The sequence below is a fragment of the Gouania willdenowi genome, chromosome 16 (genome assembly GCF_900634775.1).
Source record: "Gouania willdenowi chromosome 16, fGouWil2.1, whole genome shotgun sequence".
NCBI lineage: Eukaryota > Metazoa > Chordata > Actinopteri > Blenniiformes > Gobiesocidae > Gouania > Gouania willdenowi.
Window position 1 is genome coordinate 3,588,531 of NC_041059.1, and position 22,886 is coordinate 3,611,416.

Consider the following 22,886-nt stretch of genomic DNA (forward strand, 5'->3'; position numbering starts at 1 on the left):
ATTGTCGTTATCAGTAGGAAATAGACCTTTGGGTCTGCATGGGCCCATCTTAAGGATGTATCTTTTAATGTTGGCGTCCTGGATGTTTTCAGCAAAATTGGCCTGATCAGTCGGAAAACATTCCAGAGGAGGATTTTCATCATCCGCGGTCTGTGTGTCACCTGTAGCAGGAGGAGACCTGCTGCTACTTTCATTTTTAGTGTCCAGCGCGGGTGAGGAGGGGGGCTTCTGGTCAGGCACCAGGTCTGGCTCTACCCTGGAGCAGTTAGCAACTGCTGAGTTCCTGACATCACCGCTATACCTCCGACAGAGGAAGAAGGCTGCTGGGCTACTACAGTTTACAACTAACACACATTGTGTATAGTGATTGTTAGAATTGCTACCTGTAATTAACATGGTCCCTGGCGGGCATGAATCACTGCAAACAAAAAAGTCGAGTTCATCTCCGAACGAACAAAATATGTGTCCAGTTTCTGTAACTTGACTTTACCATGCTCTCTTTTCTCTTTGCCGCTCCACTTTTATGCTTATACGAAGTACCACTCATGTCATCTTAGTCCGTGAAAATGCTCCACCTAGCTTGTAATCTGTTGACAAGTGACTGATGATGACGTTGGTTGATGCTGGTTGATGACGAGTTTTACCCAAAATACACTTGGAAACAATCTCGGCGATCCACTTGTAAATTTGCGTCAAATGTGAGAGTGAAAATAAAGCCAGTCATGCAGCGCAACATTTTATTTAATATTTTACACCAACTACATCACTAAAGTCAGTCTGTCTGGTAAAGTTTTTATCCACCATGACTAACCCTGACTGGGGTAACCTATATAACCCGTTTAAATCTGCATGATGGTGACTGCTTATGCCTTCTCCAGCTCCCCTGAGCTGTGGTAGAGGCTCAGCTCCTTAAAGTCCTACCTCCTATCCGGGCCCCGTGCCGCCCTCCCAGCCACCCATGAAGCCCCGCCCTTGGTGCAATGCACGAAAATGCCAAGAAAGTATATACTGTCTACTATATACTATAACTATGATTAGGATGATGAGCGTTCCCACTGAAGTATACTCCCAAGTTTCCCAAGATACATTTGGAACCTACATCGACAAAAACCTTGTTCACACTGAGGCTAAATATCTCTGTTGATTCTCCACTTTTACTTTGAAAGTTCTGAAAAAGTGACCAAGTAGCATATCAACATGTGCTCATTTGATCCATAAAAGACACATTTCATTCGGACATTTCGGAGATTTTCAGAGACCCTCCATTGTGCTACTGACTAAACTTCCTGGTAACGTCAAAACAAGAGCCCTATTTAAAAAAGAGTTAAAAGAGAATAAATAATGGAAGACAAGAAGAGATGCTTTTGTTTTGAAAAGGTGATGTTTGATTTTTAGCTTGATGTGTCGGAAAAAGACAGCGTTTATGGTAGAGATGAAAACAATCTTTCATTTATTGATCTGAAGCCTTCACTATGCTTTCGTTCTCCAGCAGCTTTAAAGTGTAACTACCTCCTGAGGTTTTGGCTGACGTGTGTCAAGGCCAAGATATTTAAAAACCTGCCTTGGTTATGGGCGGGGCATCTGGTGCAGTTAGCACATGCCCAGTATAAAATCTCTCGAGAACAATCTATGCTATCATGCTAACTACCTACTCAAGACTCACTATAGCTCTCTATTTACAATTTACAAGCAGCCGATAGAATGTCATCAGTCACTATCTCAGCCAATAGTAAAATTAGATCGTAATAACCTGGTTTAGACTGAGTGGAGTAGAGCCTTTATCCAAGTGTTCAATCAAATGATTTGCAACCCACTTTTCAGCTACTTTTGATATGATTGGGAGGATGGTGATGGACCTATAATTGGCTTCTAAAGTTCTAGAGCCAAATTGAAAATGGGAATAACAGTCACACCTTTCAAGCTAGTGGAACTAGATACTAGAACTTGATGAGAATCTAAGGCAATGCTTTGAGAAAAGACACATTAAAATAATTCCCCTTGTGCTTGCATGGTTTATTAGACTTGGCTATAATCTGATCTGTATGCTGAACACAGACTTATCTGCAGTTGAGTCGGAGTAGCATGCAGAGGATGGGGTGGGGGGTGGGGCGGGGTGTGGTGGGGTTATTATGATTCAATAAACTTCTTCATTGTGGCTTTTTGTTTTCCTACCCGAGGCGTTGTGAGAAGCTCATGAGGAAACATCTGGCATGTGAAGAAGGCAGTTTTTCATACTCTCACTTCTGCACAAACCAACCCAAACAAATCCAGAATCACACGCACTGATGATGACCACCCACACATCTTCCTCCTCCCTGCTCTGCACATGAAACCAAACACAACCTCAATCAGACGTTGGTTAAGATTCTAAAAAACAAAAACTTGCTTTTCTTTCATTTAAAAGTGGAATCAGTCCAAGAATGTCTGGAATTATGATTTTATTGTATTTGGCAATTGAATACTGCCAAATATACTGTTCTTGTAGGAGTTCTTATTATTTTTCTTCCACAACTCCTTTGTCCTGGAACTCCTCCTAGGCTATTAATGCAGCACTAATAACACGTATGTCATCTCATAGGGACAATGTCAAGGACGTGCAATCAACCTTTTTTGGGGCCAAAATGTCAAGGTCAGGATCAAGGTCAAGGTCGGTTGAAGTTTAAAAAAATCGCAAAAATTTTCAAAACTTTATGAATATTTATTGTGCAAGTTCAGTGCTTACATTTATGAAAAGCTCATCTCAAGTGGAGTATTTTATTTAATTGGAACTAAACTGTACGGCCTACCAGTAAAAAGATATATATCCTTATAACTTGGCCACTATACCATTGAACAACATTTCCTTTCAATGTGTGACCTTGACCTTCACTCAAGGTCATATCTAAGGACAAGGTCAGTCTTCTGTGTTCTTGCATTATTACTTTTAATTTCATTCGTAAAAACAACATATTTGTCAACAAAGCCAATTTTCATTTGCCAAATATGTATATGTATATGTATATGTATATGTATATGTATATGTATATGTATTATTATTATTATTATTATTATTATTATTATTATTATTATGCTGTGTAGAGTCAGGGTTCCTATTGTTAGTCTACTTCCATAGTTGGGCTTTTAGGGACAAAAACACATTATTCAGTAAAGGTGGGACAATATAATGCGATACTGAAACATCACGAGGGTATCGTAAGGTGTTTTTTTGTATCATTATGGCGAGCTCATTATCGTCTAATTCAGTGGTTCTCAACCTTTTCAGCCCCAGACCCCCAAAATAAAAGTTCCAGAGACTGGAGACCCCCACTGTAGCTGAAGGTGGTTGAACACAGGGATAAAAGGGGTTTAAAAACCACAGAAATTGTTTAAAAGTTGCACATTAGTGTGGCCATAAACGGACAGAAAAGGTGGTAAAAAGGGTCCATTAGAACAATTAGTTTAAACTGGCAAAAAATACACATGATAATTCTTAAATTGGCAAAAATAAGCATGAAATTTGGTGAAAAGAGGTTAAAAGTGATAATTTTGGGCCAGCATATGTGACATTAGGTGGAAAAGTGGTGGAAAGGGTTTATAAGTGCTGAAATTGTCTTGAAAGTGGAAAAAATGTGCAGAAAAAGCATTGAAATTTGATGGAAAAGTGTCAGAAATGGGAGTAATAAAAGTAAAAGTGATAAAAATAGGTTAAAATTTGCCAAGTTTGTTGTAGTTGCAGAAAAAGGATAAAAATGGACTCAAATTGCTCAAAAATATTCTTAGTTTCTTGAAGGCATCTGGTGACCCTCTCCCAGTGTCTTGTGACCCCAAATGAGGTTCTAGAACCCCTGGTCTAATGAATTGAGCCTGGTCATAGCACCTGCACCATGTTGATGAATCCATCCCCTCATGTTTCATCCAGAGCCACGTGTATAATCACGACGCTCTACGACAGGCTCTGATAACTCACAGACAGCAGCATTGAATAAATATCGTCTGGAACCTGATTGCCTCAATCAGCCGAAGGTGGAACATTTACGACACGCTCTGCACAATAGCATACAAATGACTACGACTGATTTTATATATGACGCTCTGCCGACACAGTTAGTCTGATTAAAGAATAGTTTAACGCACAAAAACAATAAATGATGTTGAGCCAGGTGCTCTGAGGGAGGTTTACATTGGTGATTAGTGCTTTTCACCAAAAAAATTCAATAGAAAAACCCCTTTTTTCTGCAGAAAACGAATGTATTTGGTACGAAGTCACGTTATTGTATGTATAAATGTCGGTAGATAAAAGACACACACAAAAAAAACCAAACTAAACATTGAACACTAAACTAAACACGAATTGTTACATTTAAATATTAAATCTAAATGTGACATTTAAATATAAATATTAAATCTAAATGTTACATTTAAATATAAATATGAAATCTAAATGTTGCATTTAAATATAAATATTAAATCTAAATGTTAAATCTAAACGTTGAATTTAAATGCTAAATGTTAAATCTAAACGTTATGTTTAAATCCAAACATTAAATGTTAAATCTAAATGCTAAATGTTAAATCTAAACATTATGTTTAAATCCAAACATCAAATGTTAAATCTAAATGCTAAATCTTAAATCAAAATATTAAATGTTAAATTGAGATAAAAATGTTAAATCTATATATTAAATATTAAATCAAAATTGAAATGTTTTAAATTTTAAATCTAAATGTTAAATATTAAATCTAAATGTTAAACAATAAACCTAAATCTAAATGTTAAATATTAAATCTAAATGTTAATTTTACATTTTAAACGTTGAATCTAAATCTAAATATTAAATGTAAATCATAAATGTATAGTCTAAATCAAAATGTTAAATCTAAATGTTAAATGTTAATTCTAACTGTTAAATCTAAATCTAAATGTCACGGGTGAAACTAAATATTTTACCAACACAAATTCATCGGAAGTACCAAAATAAGTTTGTTGACGCCCCATATTCTTGAACATACAGTATGTGCACTACATTTTTATTTGCTGCTTATGTATGATCAGTCAGTAAAAGGTCATATTTAGTATTAAAAATCTGTGTGTGATAGTAATTTTCCCCATGATATCCCATACTGCATATCTAAAGATAAATAAAGAGCTTCCAACTCACTACAGCATAACGTAAAGTCCTGGAAGAAACAAAAGTACATTTAGACGTATAATTTTCCCCATAGTGTTATTGTTTAAAGTTACATTAACCCTTCGTTAGTTGTGTTAAAATGATGAAATGACTGTTCCTGTAGCTGTGGTGACCTCTGCAGTCCTCGGGTGGTGAAATTGAGGATTAGCTTGGTGTGCTGCAGGCTATTAAATGTGACTGTGGACCACTCCAGGCTTTTGTCCTCATTTCTCCAACATGAGAGCATGTTGCTCCTCACGTCCTCTCATCCACCCACGTCCCATTGTCCACGTTTTTATCTTCATCACCACAACTAAAGGGGAAAGTCATTTATTTACAGTGCTTTTTGTGCACATTTAAATTACCGTACATTGTTCCAGTGTTTTGGTATTAATTGTGACAATATTTCTATGTCCAAGAGCAGATTTGGGATTTTATCTGTTTGTAGTTGTCGACTTACACAAAACAAATAAACACCAACAATGTCACAGGCCTGTTTATAGACACAATGTAGACATATACAGTAGATACCAAAAACTCCCTGTTTATCCAAGACAAACATGTAACTTTAATCACTGCATCTAGAATAAAAACCAATCTGAGCATTAATACAGGAAAAAAAAAAAAAAAGGTTTGTGTTGATTTGTGGTTGTTTTGTATTTTCTTCCTAAAACTTTGTATATTCTTGTTTTTGTTTTTCGTGTTTTTGGAGTCATTTTAGTGTTTTTTTGGTCGTCTTGTTTGATTTTGGAGTTATTTAGTGTGTTTTAATCATCATTCTGTGTATTTTTCTGTCATTTTGTGTGTTTTATTCACAACTTTATACATTTTTGGAGTAATTTTGTATGTTTCTGTTGTTTTGTATCTTTTTGGAATCATTTTGTGTTATCTTTTGCCATTGTGTGTGTTTCTCAAGTCCTTTTGTGCATTTTTATCATCATTCTGTGTATTTTTTTGTCATTTTATGTGTTTTTGTAGCCATTCTGTGTGTTTTTGTTGTTGTTTTTAGTTTTTTGTCTTTTTAACATTTTTGTGCACCTCATTTTGATATTGTGTGTTTCTGTGGTCATTTTATTTATTTTTTTCTGTCATTTTGTGTCTTTTTTTTCTGTCATTTTGTGTGTTTTTGGATTTTTTTGTTTTTCCATGCATTTACTTTAGGAGACTGCACAAAATTAGATTGAGGGCCTAATGTGGCCCCCGGGCCTCCAGTTGCCTGTGTGTTAAAACACAGTTGTTGCACATAGAGATTACAGCGACACCCTGCATCGTGGATCTGATCTGGAACCTCCACGGAGAACATGCACATTTCACAATAAAAGACACAGACCTACATGGTATTTAGCTTCTCTAAAGACAATAAATGCCATCCTACACAATAAAGGGAGACTTTGGAGCCTTTTTTTCAGTTGACATTGAAGCACCAGTGCTGTGAATCCCTCCCCACTGCGGCAGCGTGGGCGTATGTTTACGTATCCGTTCTAGTGAGTCGATTGGTTTCAAATGTGAGAAAACAAGAAAAAGTAAAGTTTGACTTGTGTGACAAGGGTTAGCAGAACAGAGTGCACGCTGCTCAGTGGGCAGGAAAATTGGTGACAGTGTACATCTGTAGGGTGTGTGTGTGTGCGCGTGTGCACCTGCAGTGGTAAAGATGTCTCACCGCTTCAGGGGACAGTAGAATACGAGTGATTAAAAGTGAAAAGCACTGAGAATATCACAGTCATCTAAAGCCACAGTCAAACCTGATGTTTTTGACAGCTTTATTTTTTACTTTGTAGCCTTTGCTTTTTTGCTGATTCGAGTTTTCCCCCCAACATCACAACGCTAAAAACACTTTTTTTTTTTTTTTTCTAAACCAAATACTGAATAATAAACTAAACTGTCATTTTCCTTGTACTGGTATGGGACGCTGATTGTAAACCATGTTTAAAAAATACATGTGAATTTTTTTTATGTTACTTTTGACAAGATTTACAGCGATATTTGTGATATTTACTTTTCTCTTGAATTTTCTCTAAATATTGAATCTAAATGTAAATGTTAAATCTAAATGTTAAATGTCAAATCTAAATCTGAATCTTAAATCTAAATATTAAATGTTAAATATAGATGTTAAATGTTAAATGTTGAATCTGAATCCAAATGTTAAATCTGGATATTAAATTTCAAATCTAAATGTTTAATCTATATCTAAATATAAATGTTACATCAATATATTAAATGTTGAATCTAATTATAAATATGAACATCTGTAGGGTGTGTGTGAGTGTGTGCACCTGCAGTGGAAAATATGTCTCACTGCTTCAGGGGACAGTAAAAAATGAGTGATTAAATCAAAATGCTAAATGTTAAAATGTAAATGTTAAATCGAAATCAAAATGCTAAATGTTGAATCTAAATATGAAATGTTCAATCGGAATCGAAATGTAAATCTTAAATGTTGAATCTAAATGTTAAATCTAAATATAAAATTTCAAATCTAAATCTAAATGTTGAATCGAAATCTTAAATGTTGAATCAAAATCTAAATGTTAAATCTAAATATTAAAGGTCAAATCCAAATCTAAATGCAAATCTAAATATTAAATCTAAATCTAAATGTTGAATCTAAATATTAAACGTTGAATCTAAATATTAAATGTCAAATCAAAATCTAAATGTTTAATCTAATATTAAATTTCAAATCTAAATCTAAATATTGAATCTAAATCTAAATATTGAATCTAAATATTAAAAGTTGAATCTAAATATTAAATTGAAATCTAAATGTGTACATCTGGAGGGTGTGTGTGCAGCTACAGTGGTAAAAATGCTTCAGTTGAATATGAGCGATTAAAAGTGAAAAGCACTGAGAATATCAAAGTCATCTAAAGCCACAGTCAAACCTGATGTTTTTTTTTGACAGCTTTGTTGTCTTTGTTTAACTTTATACTTTGTGTTTTTGCTAGTTTTGAAAAGCAGAGGCTGTTTCTGGCCCTGGAAAGCAGGTCTTTGCTCTAGTTTTAGAGGCTACATCGCTTCTATTCCCCTAACGGGATCATCCAGGGGATTAGAAGTGTGGAGGAAACAGAATCAGCCATCGCTGTGACACACTACCTTTCTCTGCACCTGAGCTCGTGCTTGTGTTGCAGACAGATATCACCTCTCCCTATATCTGACACGCAGAATGCACACCTGCACAAATGAGGGTGACACCTGCAGAAAATGTTGCTTTATATTTTATTTTATTCCCACCAGTATTTTTTTTTCCTTTTTCTTTTGCTTTTTTGTGCCACCTCTAGATGGCACTGTGCAGCTGTTTGAGAGACACTGGTTTCACTGGTTGGATCCACATGGGAATGATTGATTTCACTCCCATGCAAACATTCTTTTTTTTTATTTTGGGACGAGGAATATTTTTGTTTTTCACATCCATTTGTCTCCAAAGCTCTTTGGTCACTCAGTAGGTCAATAACATGTTGGCCAGAGGTAGGCAACGGGCGGCACAGGGGTCACATGTGGCCGTCTAATTTTCTTCGTACCCCCCAAAACAAATCCCCAAAAATTGTATATAAAGAAATTGGAAAGAATATAAAGCCCAACATAATACACAAAATAATTCCCAAAACACACAAATCGACAGCAAATTTGAGCACCCAAAGAATTTTTAAAATACGCAAAATGACAACAAAGACGGACACAACAACCACTTAAAAGAAATGACTACAAAAACACAAAAAACACATTACAGAATAGCTCCGACGACACACACACTGTCAACAAAATTACACAAAAATACAGAAAACAACAACAATACAGAAAGTGATCCCAAAAACGCACAAATCGACAACATAAATGCAGAAAATGACAGAAATTACTACAAAAACACATTACAGAATAGCTCCAGACACACAAACTGTCAACAAAATCACACAAATTGACAGGAAAATACAGAAAACAACAAAAATGCGGAAAATGACAATAATACACACAATTACAACAAGAACACAAACAATTAACATCAAAACCAAAAACAATTTTATTTTTTTTAATTAATGCTCAGTCATTATCAGTCATTATTCTAAATGAACATGAATATTGATAATGTGGCCCTCAGATCTGATACAATCACAATTCTGTGGCCCCCGTTGTGATAGATATAATATAAACGCAGAAAATGACAGAAAAATACACTAAATAACAACAAAAACAAACACAACAACCACTTAAACAAACGAAATGACTACGAAAACACAAAAACCCAAAAACACATTACAGAATAGCTCCAAAGACACACAAACTGTCAACAAAATCACACAAAATGACAGAAAACAACAACAAAAACACAGAACGTGACCCCAAAAACGCACAAATCGACAACATAAATGCAGAAAATGACAGAAAAATACACTAACTTACAACAAGAACACAAAAGACTTTATCCCCCCTCTGTATTAGATCAGTCATTATTATAAATACTGACATAAATGTTGATAATGTGGCCCTGGGATCAGACACAATCACATTTTTGTGGCCCCCGCTGTGATAAAGATGCACATGTCTGATGTAGGCAGTCGTAAAATGGGACTTTAACTGTATATCTCAATTTACTTTGGCAATAACGTCCGACGTTTCTCTCCATCATCATCATCATCATCATCATCATCATCACTAAAATCCACTTTCACTGAACTGACAGAGATGAAAGAGAAGTCTGAGTTAAATAACTCCATGAGTAACCTCCAGTAAAATACTCCAAGCTGAGCTCCAACTTTAGTCAAGGTCACTCTTTTTTTTTCTCCCCCACAGAGGGTGGAAAGGATGGGATAGAGTTCCTGATCTGTTCCCACTTTTCCAAATTTGATCCCATTCCACTTATAATATAGAGCCATAGGTGGACATGACCTACCTGGATACATTAGTGTGTGTGCCCCACCCCCACCCCCACTCTGTGTGTCACACAAAGGACAAAAAGAAGCAAAGCAAGCAGACTTTCATCATTTAATATAATCACCACCACCGAGTGGTCAGGTTTTATGGCTCATGTGAGGACCTTCACTTAGATTTATCGCCCTGGTGTTTGCCAATATTATATTGATACATATTTAATATACACATTGCAACATTTAGTCATTGTATTTGTGTTTTTTGTCGCTAATATGTTGTGCACTTGCTTGGAGGCTTGTTTTTGTTGGTTAAAGCTCGTGATCCAGGACTTATGACAGTGTTTTACAACCAAAATTCATCTTTTCATTGACAAAAATCCCAAGATGCACCACCATCCCACCAACCTAAAATGTTTTATGATGTTTCATATTTAGTCTTTTTCATAAAAAGTGCAATTCACAATCTTTATCTTATATTCATATAGTACAGTACCTGTCAAAATTATGTATTCATAAAATACACAAAATTCCAGCTGAAATTCCCAAAATTCCAAATAAATACACAAAATGAGTCAAAACTACACAAGAAAACAATAAACTATGGCAAAAAACCCCTTTTAATACTACCACCACCACCGCCACCACCATTACATTACCGCCGCCACCGCCGCCGCCGCCGCCACCACCACCGCCACCACCATTACCGCCGCCGCCACCACCACCACCATTACCACCGCCGCCGCCACCACCATTACCACCGCCGACGCCACCACCATTACCACCGCCGCCGCCACCACCATTACCACCGCCGCCGCCGCCGCCACCACCATTACCACCGCCGCCACCGCCACCACCATTACCACCGCCGCCGCCGCCGCCACCACCACCGCCACCACCATTACCGCCGCCACCACCATTACCGCCGCCACCACCACCACCACCATTACCACCGCCGCCGCCACCACCATTACCACGGCCGCCGCCACCACCATTACCACCGCCGCCGCCGCCGCCGCCACCACCATTACCACCGCCGCCGCCGCCGCCACCATTACCGCCGCCGCCACCACCACCACCATTACCGCCGCCGCCGCCACCACCACCATTACCACCGCCGCCGCCGCCACCACCACCATTACCGCCACCGCCACCACCACCACCATTACCGCCACCACCATTACCATTACCACCGCCGCCGCCACCGCCACCACCATTACCGCCGCCGCCACCACCATTACCGCCGCCGCCGCCACCACCATTACCATTACCGCCGCCACCGCCACCATTACCGCCGCCACCGCCACCACTACCATTACCGCCACCACCATTACCGCCGCCGCCACCACCACCATTACCGCCACCACCATTACCATTACCGCCACCACCATTACCATTACCGCCGCCGCCACCACCATTACCGCCGCCGCCACCACCATTACCGCCGCCGCCGCCGCCACCACCATTACCGCCACCGCCACCACCATTACCATTACCGCCACCAATAATAATAATGAAGAAATACAAGATGGTGCTGCCCAAGAATCAACTATACAACATCGAAACATTATTCAAAAATGTAATTTTAAGAAGTGTTTTTAATGGGTGCATTTTTTTGTCATTGGTAATGAATAAAAAATGTTCGATATTTTAAGTATAAATAGTATGAATAATAATCAGAGTCTGCTGGTCTCAGGCCGTCTGTGAGAGGAACGAGACGTCACGACTATAGAAACATTTACATAAATATAATATCAGGGTTGGGGTCAATTATAATTGTAATCACGTAATCATGACTTCATGACAATTTTGGTGTAAGTATAATTTTAATTTAAAAAAATCTCTTGCTGTCGTAGTTGTAATTAAATTGTAATTGAGTTTAGATAATTACGGCCCGAGCACAGCGGTGCATAGGACCCTATTGTAATGCACCTTGTTTTTATTATTATTATTTTAATCGAGGAAATTATCGCATTTTTGAGAACCTAAAAACGTTCAAAAGCTCACGAAAAATGGTACGCATATTAGGACTGGTGAAAAATGTTATACTTTCGGGGCAATTGTACATGTGAAATGCAAAATGACTCAATAGCGCCCCCTTGAAAATTGTATTGGCTCCCAGCTTGGACTGTGTGTGGTTGTGAGGACCCGTTCATCACTGCTGCAGCTTTAATTCACTTTCTTTTTTTTAAATCTACAAAAATTGTCAATTAGAATATAACGCAAAACTGGGGAACCATGTTATAGTTCTATGTACAGTTCTACACATTAATAATTATTCAAATATGTTTCATATCAAGCTTTCATACATTTTACCGTTTCAAATAATGGAATTGAGGGGTATTAAAACCTATATTTTCATTGATTATGAAGCCTAACAAGGTAGCCAATAGATAGGAAAAAAGTTTGTAGTGTATTTTACAGCTGATTTATGACCATATCTGTCAAGTTTTGGATTTGAAAATAAGGGAAATTTTCTGGCGCCCACTACGATCCGTCCCACCCGCTCAACAAAGCTCCAGTAGCTCTTATATTTTAAGATAGATGTACAAGAAATCTAAAATACCCACTTATCAACCACTTACTAAATACAATTATGTGATTATAATCTGGTAGGTCGACCTTTGTTGACATTAAAATTCCTACTAGGGCTGGACAATATGGACCAAAACTCAAATCTCAATATTTTTTCTCAAAATGGTGATATACGATATATAAATCTAGAGCATCTTATTTCAAATGAAGTCTGAGAAGAAAGAGAATTCTGGGTTAAATTTTCTGTTCCAAAATGCAACACAGGCTCATTTATTAACAAACACCTGCACAATATGTGCCACTTTTCTCCTGTAAGGGACAGCATGTGTGAGTGATATGTAATCTGTAATATGGCTCGTTATGGGGAAGCTCTGAGTTAGGACTCTGTTCTGAGAAGTAAAAGCAGTGACTCTTAAAATCAGTATTTTGATACAAAATAAGCTGTTATATATTATAGAAAACTCGATACATCTTGAATCTCGATATATCGCACAGCTCTAATTCCTAAATGATAAAGCAGCCTAAATAAAAACATAAATGGATATATTAAGCACGTGTTTATTTAATATACTTACAGTTCATATACAAGTCAACACGTTGCATATTTACTGTTAATATTTACATCCTTTAACACTTTTTTAAAGCAGTGTGTATTTGTGGAGCTTGTGATTGGCTGATTTTTCATGGTGACTACGTCATTCTTTCCCCCGTGGTAGACGTTAAAACATAGAACGTGTAACTGTGTCACATCCTGATGGTCTTTATGAAGATGAACTCTGTCATATTTTACAATGTATTTACACCAGTTCTTTGTTTTTTTCACCAGAACATCTTCATTCATCATCTCTGTTCTGAGTTGTTTCTGGGTTTGTTGCCGCTGTCAGCACTAATCTCGCGAGAACTGCCACTCAGGCCATTTCAAATGGCAGTTCTCGCGAGGCTAGTGATGCCGTTCAGTTTAGTAAGGCATCTTTGAATTATTATTACATTAAAATACGGGATATTCACCGGAAAATACTAATACGGGAAGATGGCGGGAAAGAGGGGTAAAATATGGGAGTTTCACGGCTAAAACGGGATACGTTATCATTAGAGATGCTAACAGACAGCTAACACAAGAGGAAGGTTAACTTTTATCAGGTTATTTATTTCAGGCTCAGTAATCATAACTGAATTGTAATTGAACGTGGGTAATTGAAAATGTAATTGTAGCTGAAAAATGGAACTGACCCCAACCGTGGCTAATATATCCATATATTGATATTTGGTCATTGTTTTATCAAATGTGTTTAATTAGAATTTGTGATAAACAGATAGTTTGGATGTTGTGTGTATGTCATACAGCTTTGTTTCCACAGTGTTAGCTTTTAAAAAATTGGGCCTTGGATATACAAATGTGCACGTAAGCGTGAAGGAAAAGGAAAACCAATTTCCAGCAAAAAAAAAAAACCAAAAAAAAAACCCAACATTTTCATTCTGGACCATCATTTCGTATTACCATTATCATCTGAAACTAAACGTACAGCAGTTCTCATATTGTCTCCCTTTGTGTGGCAGATATGAAAATATGCACATAGTAAATAAAGGGAATATATTTCCCTGCCCATAAAATAAAAAAAGATGTTTCCTGTGCCAAATTCCTACAAAATGAATAACTCACAGATGTCGTCATGTTCTTCCACCACACAAAGCAGAAAAGAAAGTGCATTACATAATGTTCTTCTACAGCATTTTATTTTTTTTGTCAGTAACACCTGCAAAAAAAAGAAAAAGAAAAACATGAGAAAATGCAATTGAGTTTCTGTGAGTTCTCTCTGACTAAATGAGGTACGATAGTGTTTAATACCAGGACTTGGCAACAGCTTTCAGACTTAAGGATCCTGCAAATCCATGTGCGGAGAAAGAGCAAGGTTAAAAACATTTTGGTTTGTTATTGTGAATTCCCACTGGAGTTGTGGCTGTGCTAAGACTGCAGAGGATGCTGATAAGAGACTCTGCACCTTATCTCACTGGAACAGTCCGTGTTCACTCATTTCTTTTACGCTGCGTGTGAAAAAAAAAAAAAAAACCTTTTTAAAAAAACCCAACAAAACAAAACACAAATTTTTTTTTTTTTTAATTTGTATTATTATAACAATTACTCATTATTGGGATCCAACAATTCTTTTAATGCAGAAAAAGAGACACATTTGACAATGAGTGGAAAGATTTCCTCATTTACATATTTAATTTAATAACATTTTTTGGCCATAGGCGGAGTTTAAGATTCTTGAAAAAAATAGAATTAAATATCTAGTCCGACTTGAGATTCGTGCCATAATGCAAAAATGATGAGTAACATAATTGATAATGACGACTACAAACATTTGCGTCGACACGTCGTTAACGTTCATCGTCCTGAATACGGGTCAAATTGCATGTTCTCACTCATTCACACTCTTAAAGGGCCCATGTTACGCTAACTCAACTTTTCTGTGCTTTAAACATCATAAGGTTCTATTAGGGCTTCATACACATGTCCAGTGATTCCTTCAATCGTTAGTTAGAGGGTGATTTGCTCCTTTCTTACTGCAGGGCGAACACAAACACCTCGCTACAATTTGATGACGCGTTCCCACTTTGATGATGAATTTGATGCAGCACTGAGCTGGAGAAGTAGCTGTTAACAACTGATCCTCTAATCAGTTAATCATCTACTGTAGCTGATCATGTTCTAGGCTTCCCATTGGTTAGAGCTGGTCTCAGTGCTGCATTGAAACCACGGCAACACGCCTACGTCTGCAAACGCCTTTACTGTCGTTTTATGTGTGATTTTGAAGTTATTTAGTGTACTTTCCTCTTATATCATTTGTTTTTTGTTGTTTTGTGTATTATTGTCATTTTGTGATTTTGGCGCCATTTTTTGTGTATTTGTTTTTTTGTGTTTTTGTTGTCATTTTGCAATTCTATAATTTTTCTCTCATTAGGTGTTGTTTTTTGTTGTTGCCATTGTGTGTCTTTGTTGTCATTTTGTGTATTTATATTGTCTGGTGTATATTTCTGTAACTTTGTATGGGTTTCTAACTCATTTTGTGCATTTACTTCAGGGGCCGCTCAAAATTAGAGCAAGGGCATGTGGCCCCCGGGTCACCAATTGCCCATGTCTGATATAAACCATTCTAAGACACTAATCGTCACAGCAAACAGACAAGTATTTTGTCAAACTTTGGAAAAATAAAATGGCAACAAACAAACCAGCACTCCTCACCTTTAAAGCTATGCTATGACTGACTGAATCCATGTATTCCATCAAAAGTCATCTTAATGTCTCCCTTAGACATTAAAAATCCAATGAATCCCAGCATTTAGTTTAAAACACAGTAAAACTACTGTAAAAAATAAAATGTAACGTCATATTTACAAGAACAAAGCAGCTCCGCCCTGATTTCTTCTGACTTTTTCTTATCTCTGCGAAGCTGAACCGTGTCATTAAAAAAATCACCATTTTTAGATTAATGTGTCGTTTCTATTGATATTTTGGACATTTGTACCAAAAATTTTGCCAATACAATGTCAGTAAAACACTTTTTCACAATTTTTGTTGCTCAACCAAAGAATGCATAACTTTCACAGATACAGTATCAGAAACTTTAACAGTATAAAGGTGATTATGGTCATTAATAGTTTCTCCCTGTATTTATACTAAATGAAAAAGAACATTTAACAGTTCAAACACTATTCCTGAAAACAGAAAAAATAAAAAACGTCAACATTGTGAAAAAGTGTGCCACCCCTAAACGTGCAGCGATTGCCTCCATTTTTGGTGACAGATGTTTACACTGTCAATGTAAACAAGGCTAAAAGTGGTGAAAATGTATTTTCTGAACCACCCTAGGGTGCAGTGTCACTTCACCATTTACATTGTGAAGAAGAATTGTGCAACAGAAGAACCAACCTAAAATCACATGACTCGAGCGCCAAAAAACTACTTACTTACTATCAATTAATATATATTTTGTGTAAAGTCACTGTTTTATGCCACTTAAATTATTTGTATACCATGTACATTATATTAAGAATTGTATTTTTTCAAATTATTTTGGAAAACTGGAATGAAAACTTTTGTCCCCCCCCCTTTCCCCATCGCAAACTCTGCGTTTGCATAGACCCATTATAAAATCAAACATCAGAAATCATACAGTTAGCGTCTCTGTGGCTAACGATAATATCATCTAACACACAAATGGGAACAATAGACCCCCACATGATGACATTTTATACCAAGGCAATCTGACTTTATTAAGGAAGAGTAATAATGGCGTCCTTTGGGTTTCACAGGCTGGTGTTGTGGGTCATTAAGCCCAGCAGGATAAGAAGCACCAGCACAGCTGGGAGGGTTGACAGTGACAAAGTTAGAGGCTGGAAACACAAGTAAAGGTCTCATTCTACCATCTGATGTGCTCAGACATGAGCTTTAATGGCCGTTGTGTCTTTTTTGTGGGCATGTGGAAAAATCACCAGCTGGAGAGGTGAATTTGTCAGGCTCAGTGATTTAGCAGCAATGGATAGTGACATAATCTTTACTGCTAACACGCTCCTATAGGAGGGACTTGGTCTGACACATCAGGGACCATCTCTCTCTGTTGGCAAAGATTTACAGTTTGTCTCCTTCTTACAAACTGATTTTTCTTTTTAAATTAAAGTTTTCTGTTATATACTGTATATACTGTATATATATATATAATGCTGACATGAGTGAGAGTGTCTTAAGGCCTCCCGCAGAGATACAGGGGTGTATCTGTGGAGGTGTATTTACTGGAAAAATTGAAACTTTGTGTAATCAAATAAAAAAAGAATGCTTATTGAATAACAAGTTTTTATAATACTTATGATTCCTAGATTCTTAATTGAAGATTAAAGCTTTATTAACCCTAGAACCTAGATTGTTAGCCGATTATATTATATTATAGGCATTATTACCCAATAAAAAGTAATTACCATCAAAATATGACCATACATGAAAAAATAGAGTTGTATTGTTTTTTTTTTTTTTTTTACTTATTTTTATTATGCCATGCCTAACAAGATGGAAAAAAAAAAAAAAAAAAAAAAAAAAACAATTATGGGTGGAATCTAAAAATATTAAACAAAAATTACTGAAAAATTCTGAGAAAAAACCAAGAAACTTGGTCTTTGGGCCACCCATTTCTGACATGAACAAAAGGTTTCATAAGTGCTGAAAATTTGTAGAAAATGCATTGAATTTTAATAGAAAAGCGTCAGAAATGGGAGTAATGTAACAAAAAAAGTGATGAAAATAGGTTAAAATATGTCAAGTTTTGTGTAGTTGTAGAAAAACAATAAAAATAATCAAAAAGGGGCTCAAATTATTCAAATAATCACCTGAGTTTCTTGAAGGCATCTGCACTGACCACAGGTTGAGAACCCCTAGCCTATAGCCTACATGGTTGGACTTTTGGACACATTTTTGCATTGAATTTCAATGGAAAAGTGTCTGAAATGTGAATAATGTAGCAAAAATGCATTAAAAAGACCAAAAATATGGCAAGAAAAAGTGATGAAAATAGGTTAAAATATGTCAAGTGTCAAGATTTGGTGTAGTTGTAGAAAAAGGGTAAAAATAAGCAAAAATGGGCTCAAATTGTTCAAAAAATATTCTTAGTATCTTGATGACATCTGATGACCCCAAAATAACTTGATAAGGGGGAATAAATGGACGACCTTTTTGGGGCCCATCCATAATATCCACTGTTATCCAGGAAGTTTATTATTATTATAGTCATCGAAAGATAGAAATCCTTCTTTTAATCAGAAATAAAATGGGTTAAAAGTGACAAAAAATGGTGGCAAAGTTGGTGAAAAGGGATTTTAAAAACCACAGAAATTGGTTAAAAGTTGCAAAAAAAAGTGTACAAAAACTCAAACTGTCACTATTGGAACAATTAGTTTAAACTGGCAAATAAGTGGCATGAGAAATTGTGAATGTGGTTAAATTGGCCAAAATAAGCTTGAAATATGGTAAAAAGAAGTAAAAAGTGACAATAATGGGTCACATATGCAACATTAGGTGGAAAAGTGGTGGAAGGTTTTATAAGTGCTGAGAAGGTTTTGAAAGTAGAAAAAAATGTGCAGAAAAGGCATTGGAATGTGATGAAGTGTCAGAAATGTGAAAAATGTAGTAAAAATGCATTAAAAGGAGCAAAAATATGGCAAAAAAAGTGATGAAAATAGGTTAAAATATGTCAAGTTTGGTGTAGTTGTAGAAAAAAGGTAAAAATAATCAAAAAGGGGCTCAAATTGTTCATATAATCACCTGAGTTTCTTGAAGCCATCTGTCCTGACCACAGGTTGAGAACCCCTGGCCTATAGCCAATGGTTGGACACATTCTTAGTAAAATAACTCACAAAATGAATGCATCACATTTCCCTTAACATCAACACCCTGTCATGGAAACGGGTGAAATAAAGGTAGAAATCAATTTCTCCCAGCAACAGCATATCATTCTACTCCCCCTCAACGCGCTGAAGATAAGAGCAAACAAGTGGGTCAAGCTGAGAGGAGACGATATTTTTGTGAGGCAACCATCTTTTTGTCAGGATCAAAGTGAAGTGGATCCATCTTTTACCCCCTGGGTGTTCTATTAACAACTCTGTAAAGGGATGATCTGAAAGGTACAGTATAGGCATTATCTTTGTTACGGTGTAATTTCCTGTGAAAGTCTTTAAGACGTTCTACACGTGAGCTTCATGATCAAAGATCTCATCATAATAAACTATTGTGCGTTCAACGTTAAACCACTGACGTTTCTCATCAAGCGTTCTTGACTTATCTGGTGCCACTTCTATGGCTAGAGGGTACGTAACACGAGAACACGAGAACACTAGAACTCAGCACAGTTGATGATGTTATTGTTTTTCAGAGATCCTATAGAAGTGTATTATTTACTTTTCTCTTTGTTTTTCGGGCTATTTCTTTCACGTTTTGTTTTTTACTAATTTTTTCTTCTTCTGTTTTTCACAATGTTTTTTTTAGTTTTTTTTTTAGTTTTTCCAGACTATTTTTTTCTTTTTGGTGGTAATTTTTTTCCCTGTTTTTCAGACTATTTTTTTCTGAGCTGTTTTTCACACATAAAGGCTGATCCTATGGAAGCCTATTGCATTACCTTAAAAAAATAATCCACTTTTTCTAAACCTTTCGGTTTGTTTTTTGTGCAATATTTTTCATGTTTTTTTTTGTAGTTGTTTCTTTCTCTTGTTCATACTATTTTTTCTTTTGTTTTTCTGACAAATTCTTAGAGGACATTTGAAACAACAGATGCATTTATTTCTTTACTGAGAGCAAACATGGCCAACTTGTTTAATTTGATAAAATTAAACCATGTTTCAGACACTGGAAGACAGTTCTATCTTTAAGCCATAACATTGATGGCATTATTATTAGTCTATGGACTTGATGCAGGCACCGGATAATTTGCGGTTGTTCAGAAGGAAAAACCCATTCAGATCTGTGAGACAGCGACGTTTCTCGCGATCAGATGGACAGATATGACATGTTCCATGGATATAATTCATGCATTTGAAGTAAATGCAGACTGGCTACGTTGGTCACTTAAAATACAATCAGGAGAATGCTAAAAAAGGCAGGCACGGAAGTCAAGCTAGCCATTCTCACCAGCTGACAGTAGCTGTTCCCTAATTCCGTTAATCACACTCTGCATTCCTTTTGTGTTTCACATGTAACGTGGCACTAATAATTTTTTAGTATATCTCTAAGGAATGTCTGCGTCTCCACTTCTGTCTCCACGTATAGCGTCATGTTTACGCAGAGAGAAGTGGTCATGTGACCAGGTACGTCACGTCTTGTGACATGTATTTGTGGAAAAAGCGTTTCCATAGCGCTTTTGTGATACATTTCATTATCGAAACATCTGAAATACTGAAAGCGTCAAAACCTTTTTGCAATAAAAGTGTTTTTTTTAAATTTGGGTGTTTCCATTACAGTTTTTATTGAGCTATTTAGATTTTGCGCATTTCAAAGGGTCATGGAAACGCAGCTACAGTCTCCTGTTGTCCTGCTGACCGATCTCTCTACTTATACCTCTCTGTGTAGCTTTGCTGGGGTTTTCTATGCAGAGAGGTCCCAGAGCCTTACCACCAAATCTAAAATGCATTCTTAATAAAACAATTTGACTAAAGTGATCCTGACTGAACCTTCATAGTTGTACGTTTCCTCCAAGGAGAAAAAATTACTCTGAAAAACAGAAGAAAAAAAAAAATTGTCCAAAAATCAGAAGAAAAAAAATCCCCAAAGAACAAACCTAAAAAATTAATTATTAAGAAACAAACTGTTTTTTTTTTTCTTTTTTCAAGTGAATCCAATCCGCTTCCTTACGATCCAGTAGTTCCTTTGCTTAACCCTGGCGTGCATTAACACCAGCCGCAGTGAGTCGACCTCCAGCTTTGTAACGAAGCAACAGCTGTCACACATTCACATCTTTACTGGCCAGTGTCAGTTGTGTGAAAACGCTTCAACACTTAATGAACGACTAGGTTCATTCACTACAGACACCACTGACACCACTGACTGCCTCATCTACTCCATCTGACCTGGAATTGGCTGTAATGACTTTTCCAAAGATTATTAGCATCTCCATATCCCTCGTAATAAAACACCTGCTGGAAATTGATTTCCCTTTCAGTGATTGGAGAGTGGGACTCTATCAATACTTGTATTTGGGTAGAAAATGTCTACCTGCTGCTCCATTTAACTTCATGGATTGGGACGACGTTAAAAAGGCGATAATATAATATATAATAAGCATAAATGTGTCTTGATTTTGCACACCAGCGCTGCCTTATACTTCAAAACCATTATGCTGTGACAACAGCTATTACTGCCTGTTATCCTTTATGATTGGTTTTCACATACAATATGACTGGTTAATAACTGCTGTGAGGACATCAAAAGGACACCTGTCCCATCCCATCACACTCACTGTCATTGAGCATCAGACCCTGTAGCATTAAAACGAGTAAAAACAAACGCATCACGAGTGACTCGAGGTCGATCCTGACTTCAAGCTAACTTTAGCGTCAACTGACAAACAACAGACTTAACGTAGTCACCAGTGTGTTAGAGTTTAACAAACATAAGCTTTGAATTTATTCTGTGCGCTGTTTATTGAAGGAAAAAAAAAAAAACAACAGAATGATGATGATGAATATGTGTTACATACAGATATGACTATTTGCTTTAGGCCAGATATAGGCAACTGGTGGCCCAGGGGCCACATGCGGCCCTTGGTCTAATTTCATGTAGCCTCCAAAGTAAATGACACAAAAATACACAAAACAAAAACAACAATACATTAAAAAATACAAAGACTTAAAACATTGCATCAAAATACAGTAAAAGACAAGAAAAAAAACACAGAAAATACTCCAAAAACACAAAAAAAGACAACAAATGAACAAAACGACAACAGCAATAGGCAAAACTACTCAGAAAAATATATACAATTACAGAAAATGACAACGTACACCAAAAGACAAGAAAATGACTCTGCAAACCTACAACGACAACAGAAATACATAAAAATAACCCCAAGAATACAAAATTACCACACAAATACACTCCAAAAAACATATATTTTACAGGAAGAATTCACAAAAAGACAACAGAAATGCACAAAACGCTTCACAACGAGCAAGACAACAACAAACATACACAGAATGAGAGAATAACACACAAAAATACTATAAAAACTCTTTCTTCTTTCCTGTATTAATGATCAAATCACTCATTATTCTAAATGCTGACATGAATGTTGATCATGTGACCCTCCGATCAAACTCCTCCGATGACCCCGCTGTGATAAAAGTTGCCTACCTCTGCTTTAGACCAATGTTTCTCAAATGGGGGTACATGTACGACTATGTGACGGCACTACAGGGGGTACTTGAGATAAAGAGAGAAAAGAAATTTAACAAAAAGTGTCAGTCTTGGTACCGGAAATAATTAAAACTATATAAATAAATCTATTCATGAGCCACTAAATCTGTGTTTTTCAACTTTGGGGTCGGGGCCCCATGTGGGGTTGTCTGAAATGTTTGAATTATTCTTTTTTTTTTTAAATTAAAACAACACACAATCTTAAACAACTGTATATATATATATATATATATATATATATATATATATATATATATATATAGTATATTCAATGCTTCCCTTGCCCCCCGCAAACTCCGCTACAAGACTCCACATCCCACAATGCAATGTGCTAAACTTTTCTGACAATGTTTATAAACAATGTTTACAGTGGAGATGAAAACAAACTTT

General features: G+C 36.5%; 1 protein-coding gene across 1 annotated transcript in view; it reads right to left on the reverse strand.

The window, feature by feature from the left end:
- LOC114477812 (glycine-rich cell wall structural protein-like) overlaps positions 1-22,886 on the reverse strand; it is a 46,363-nt gene that overhangs the window by 18,002 nt on the left and 5,475 nt on the right. Inside the window, exon 4 of the mRNA XM_028470429.1 lies at positions 10,640-11,543. Coding sequence (XP_028326230.1) covers positions 10,640-11,543 — 904 coding nt within the window. The remainder of the gene's footprint in view (positions 1-10,639; positions 11,544-22,886) is intronic.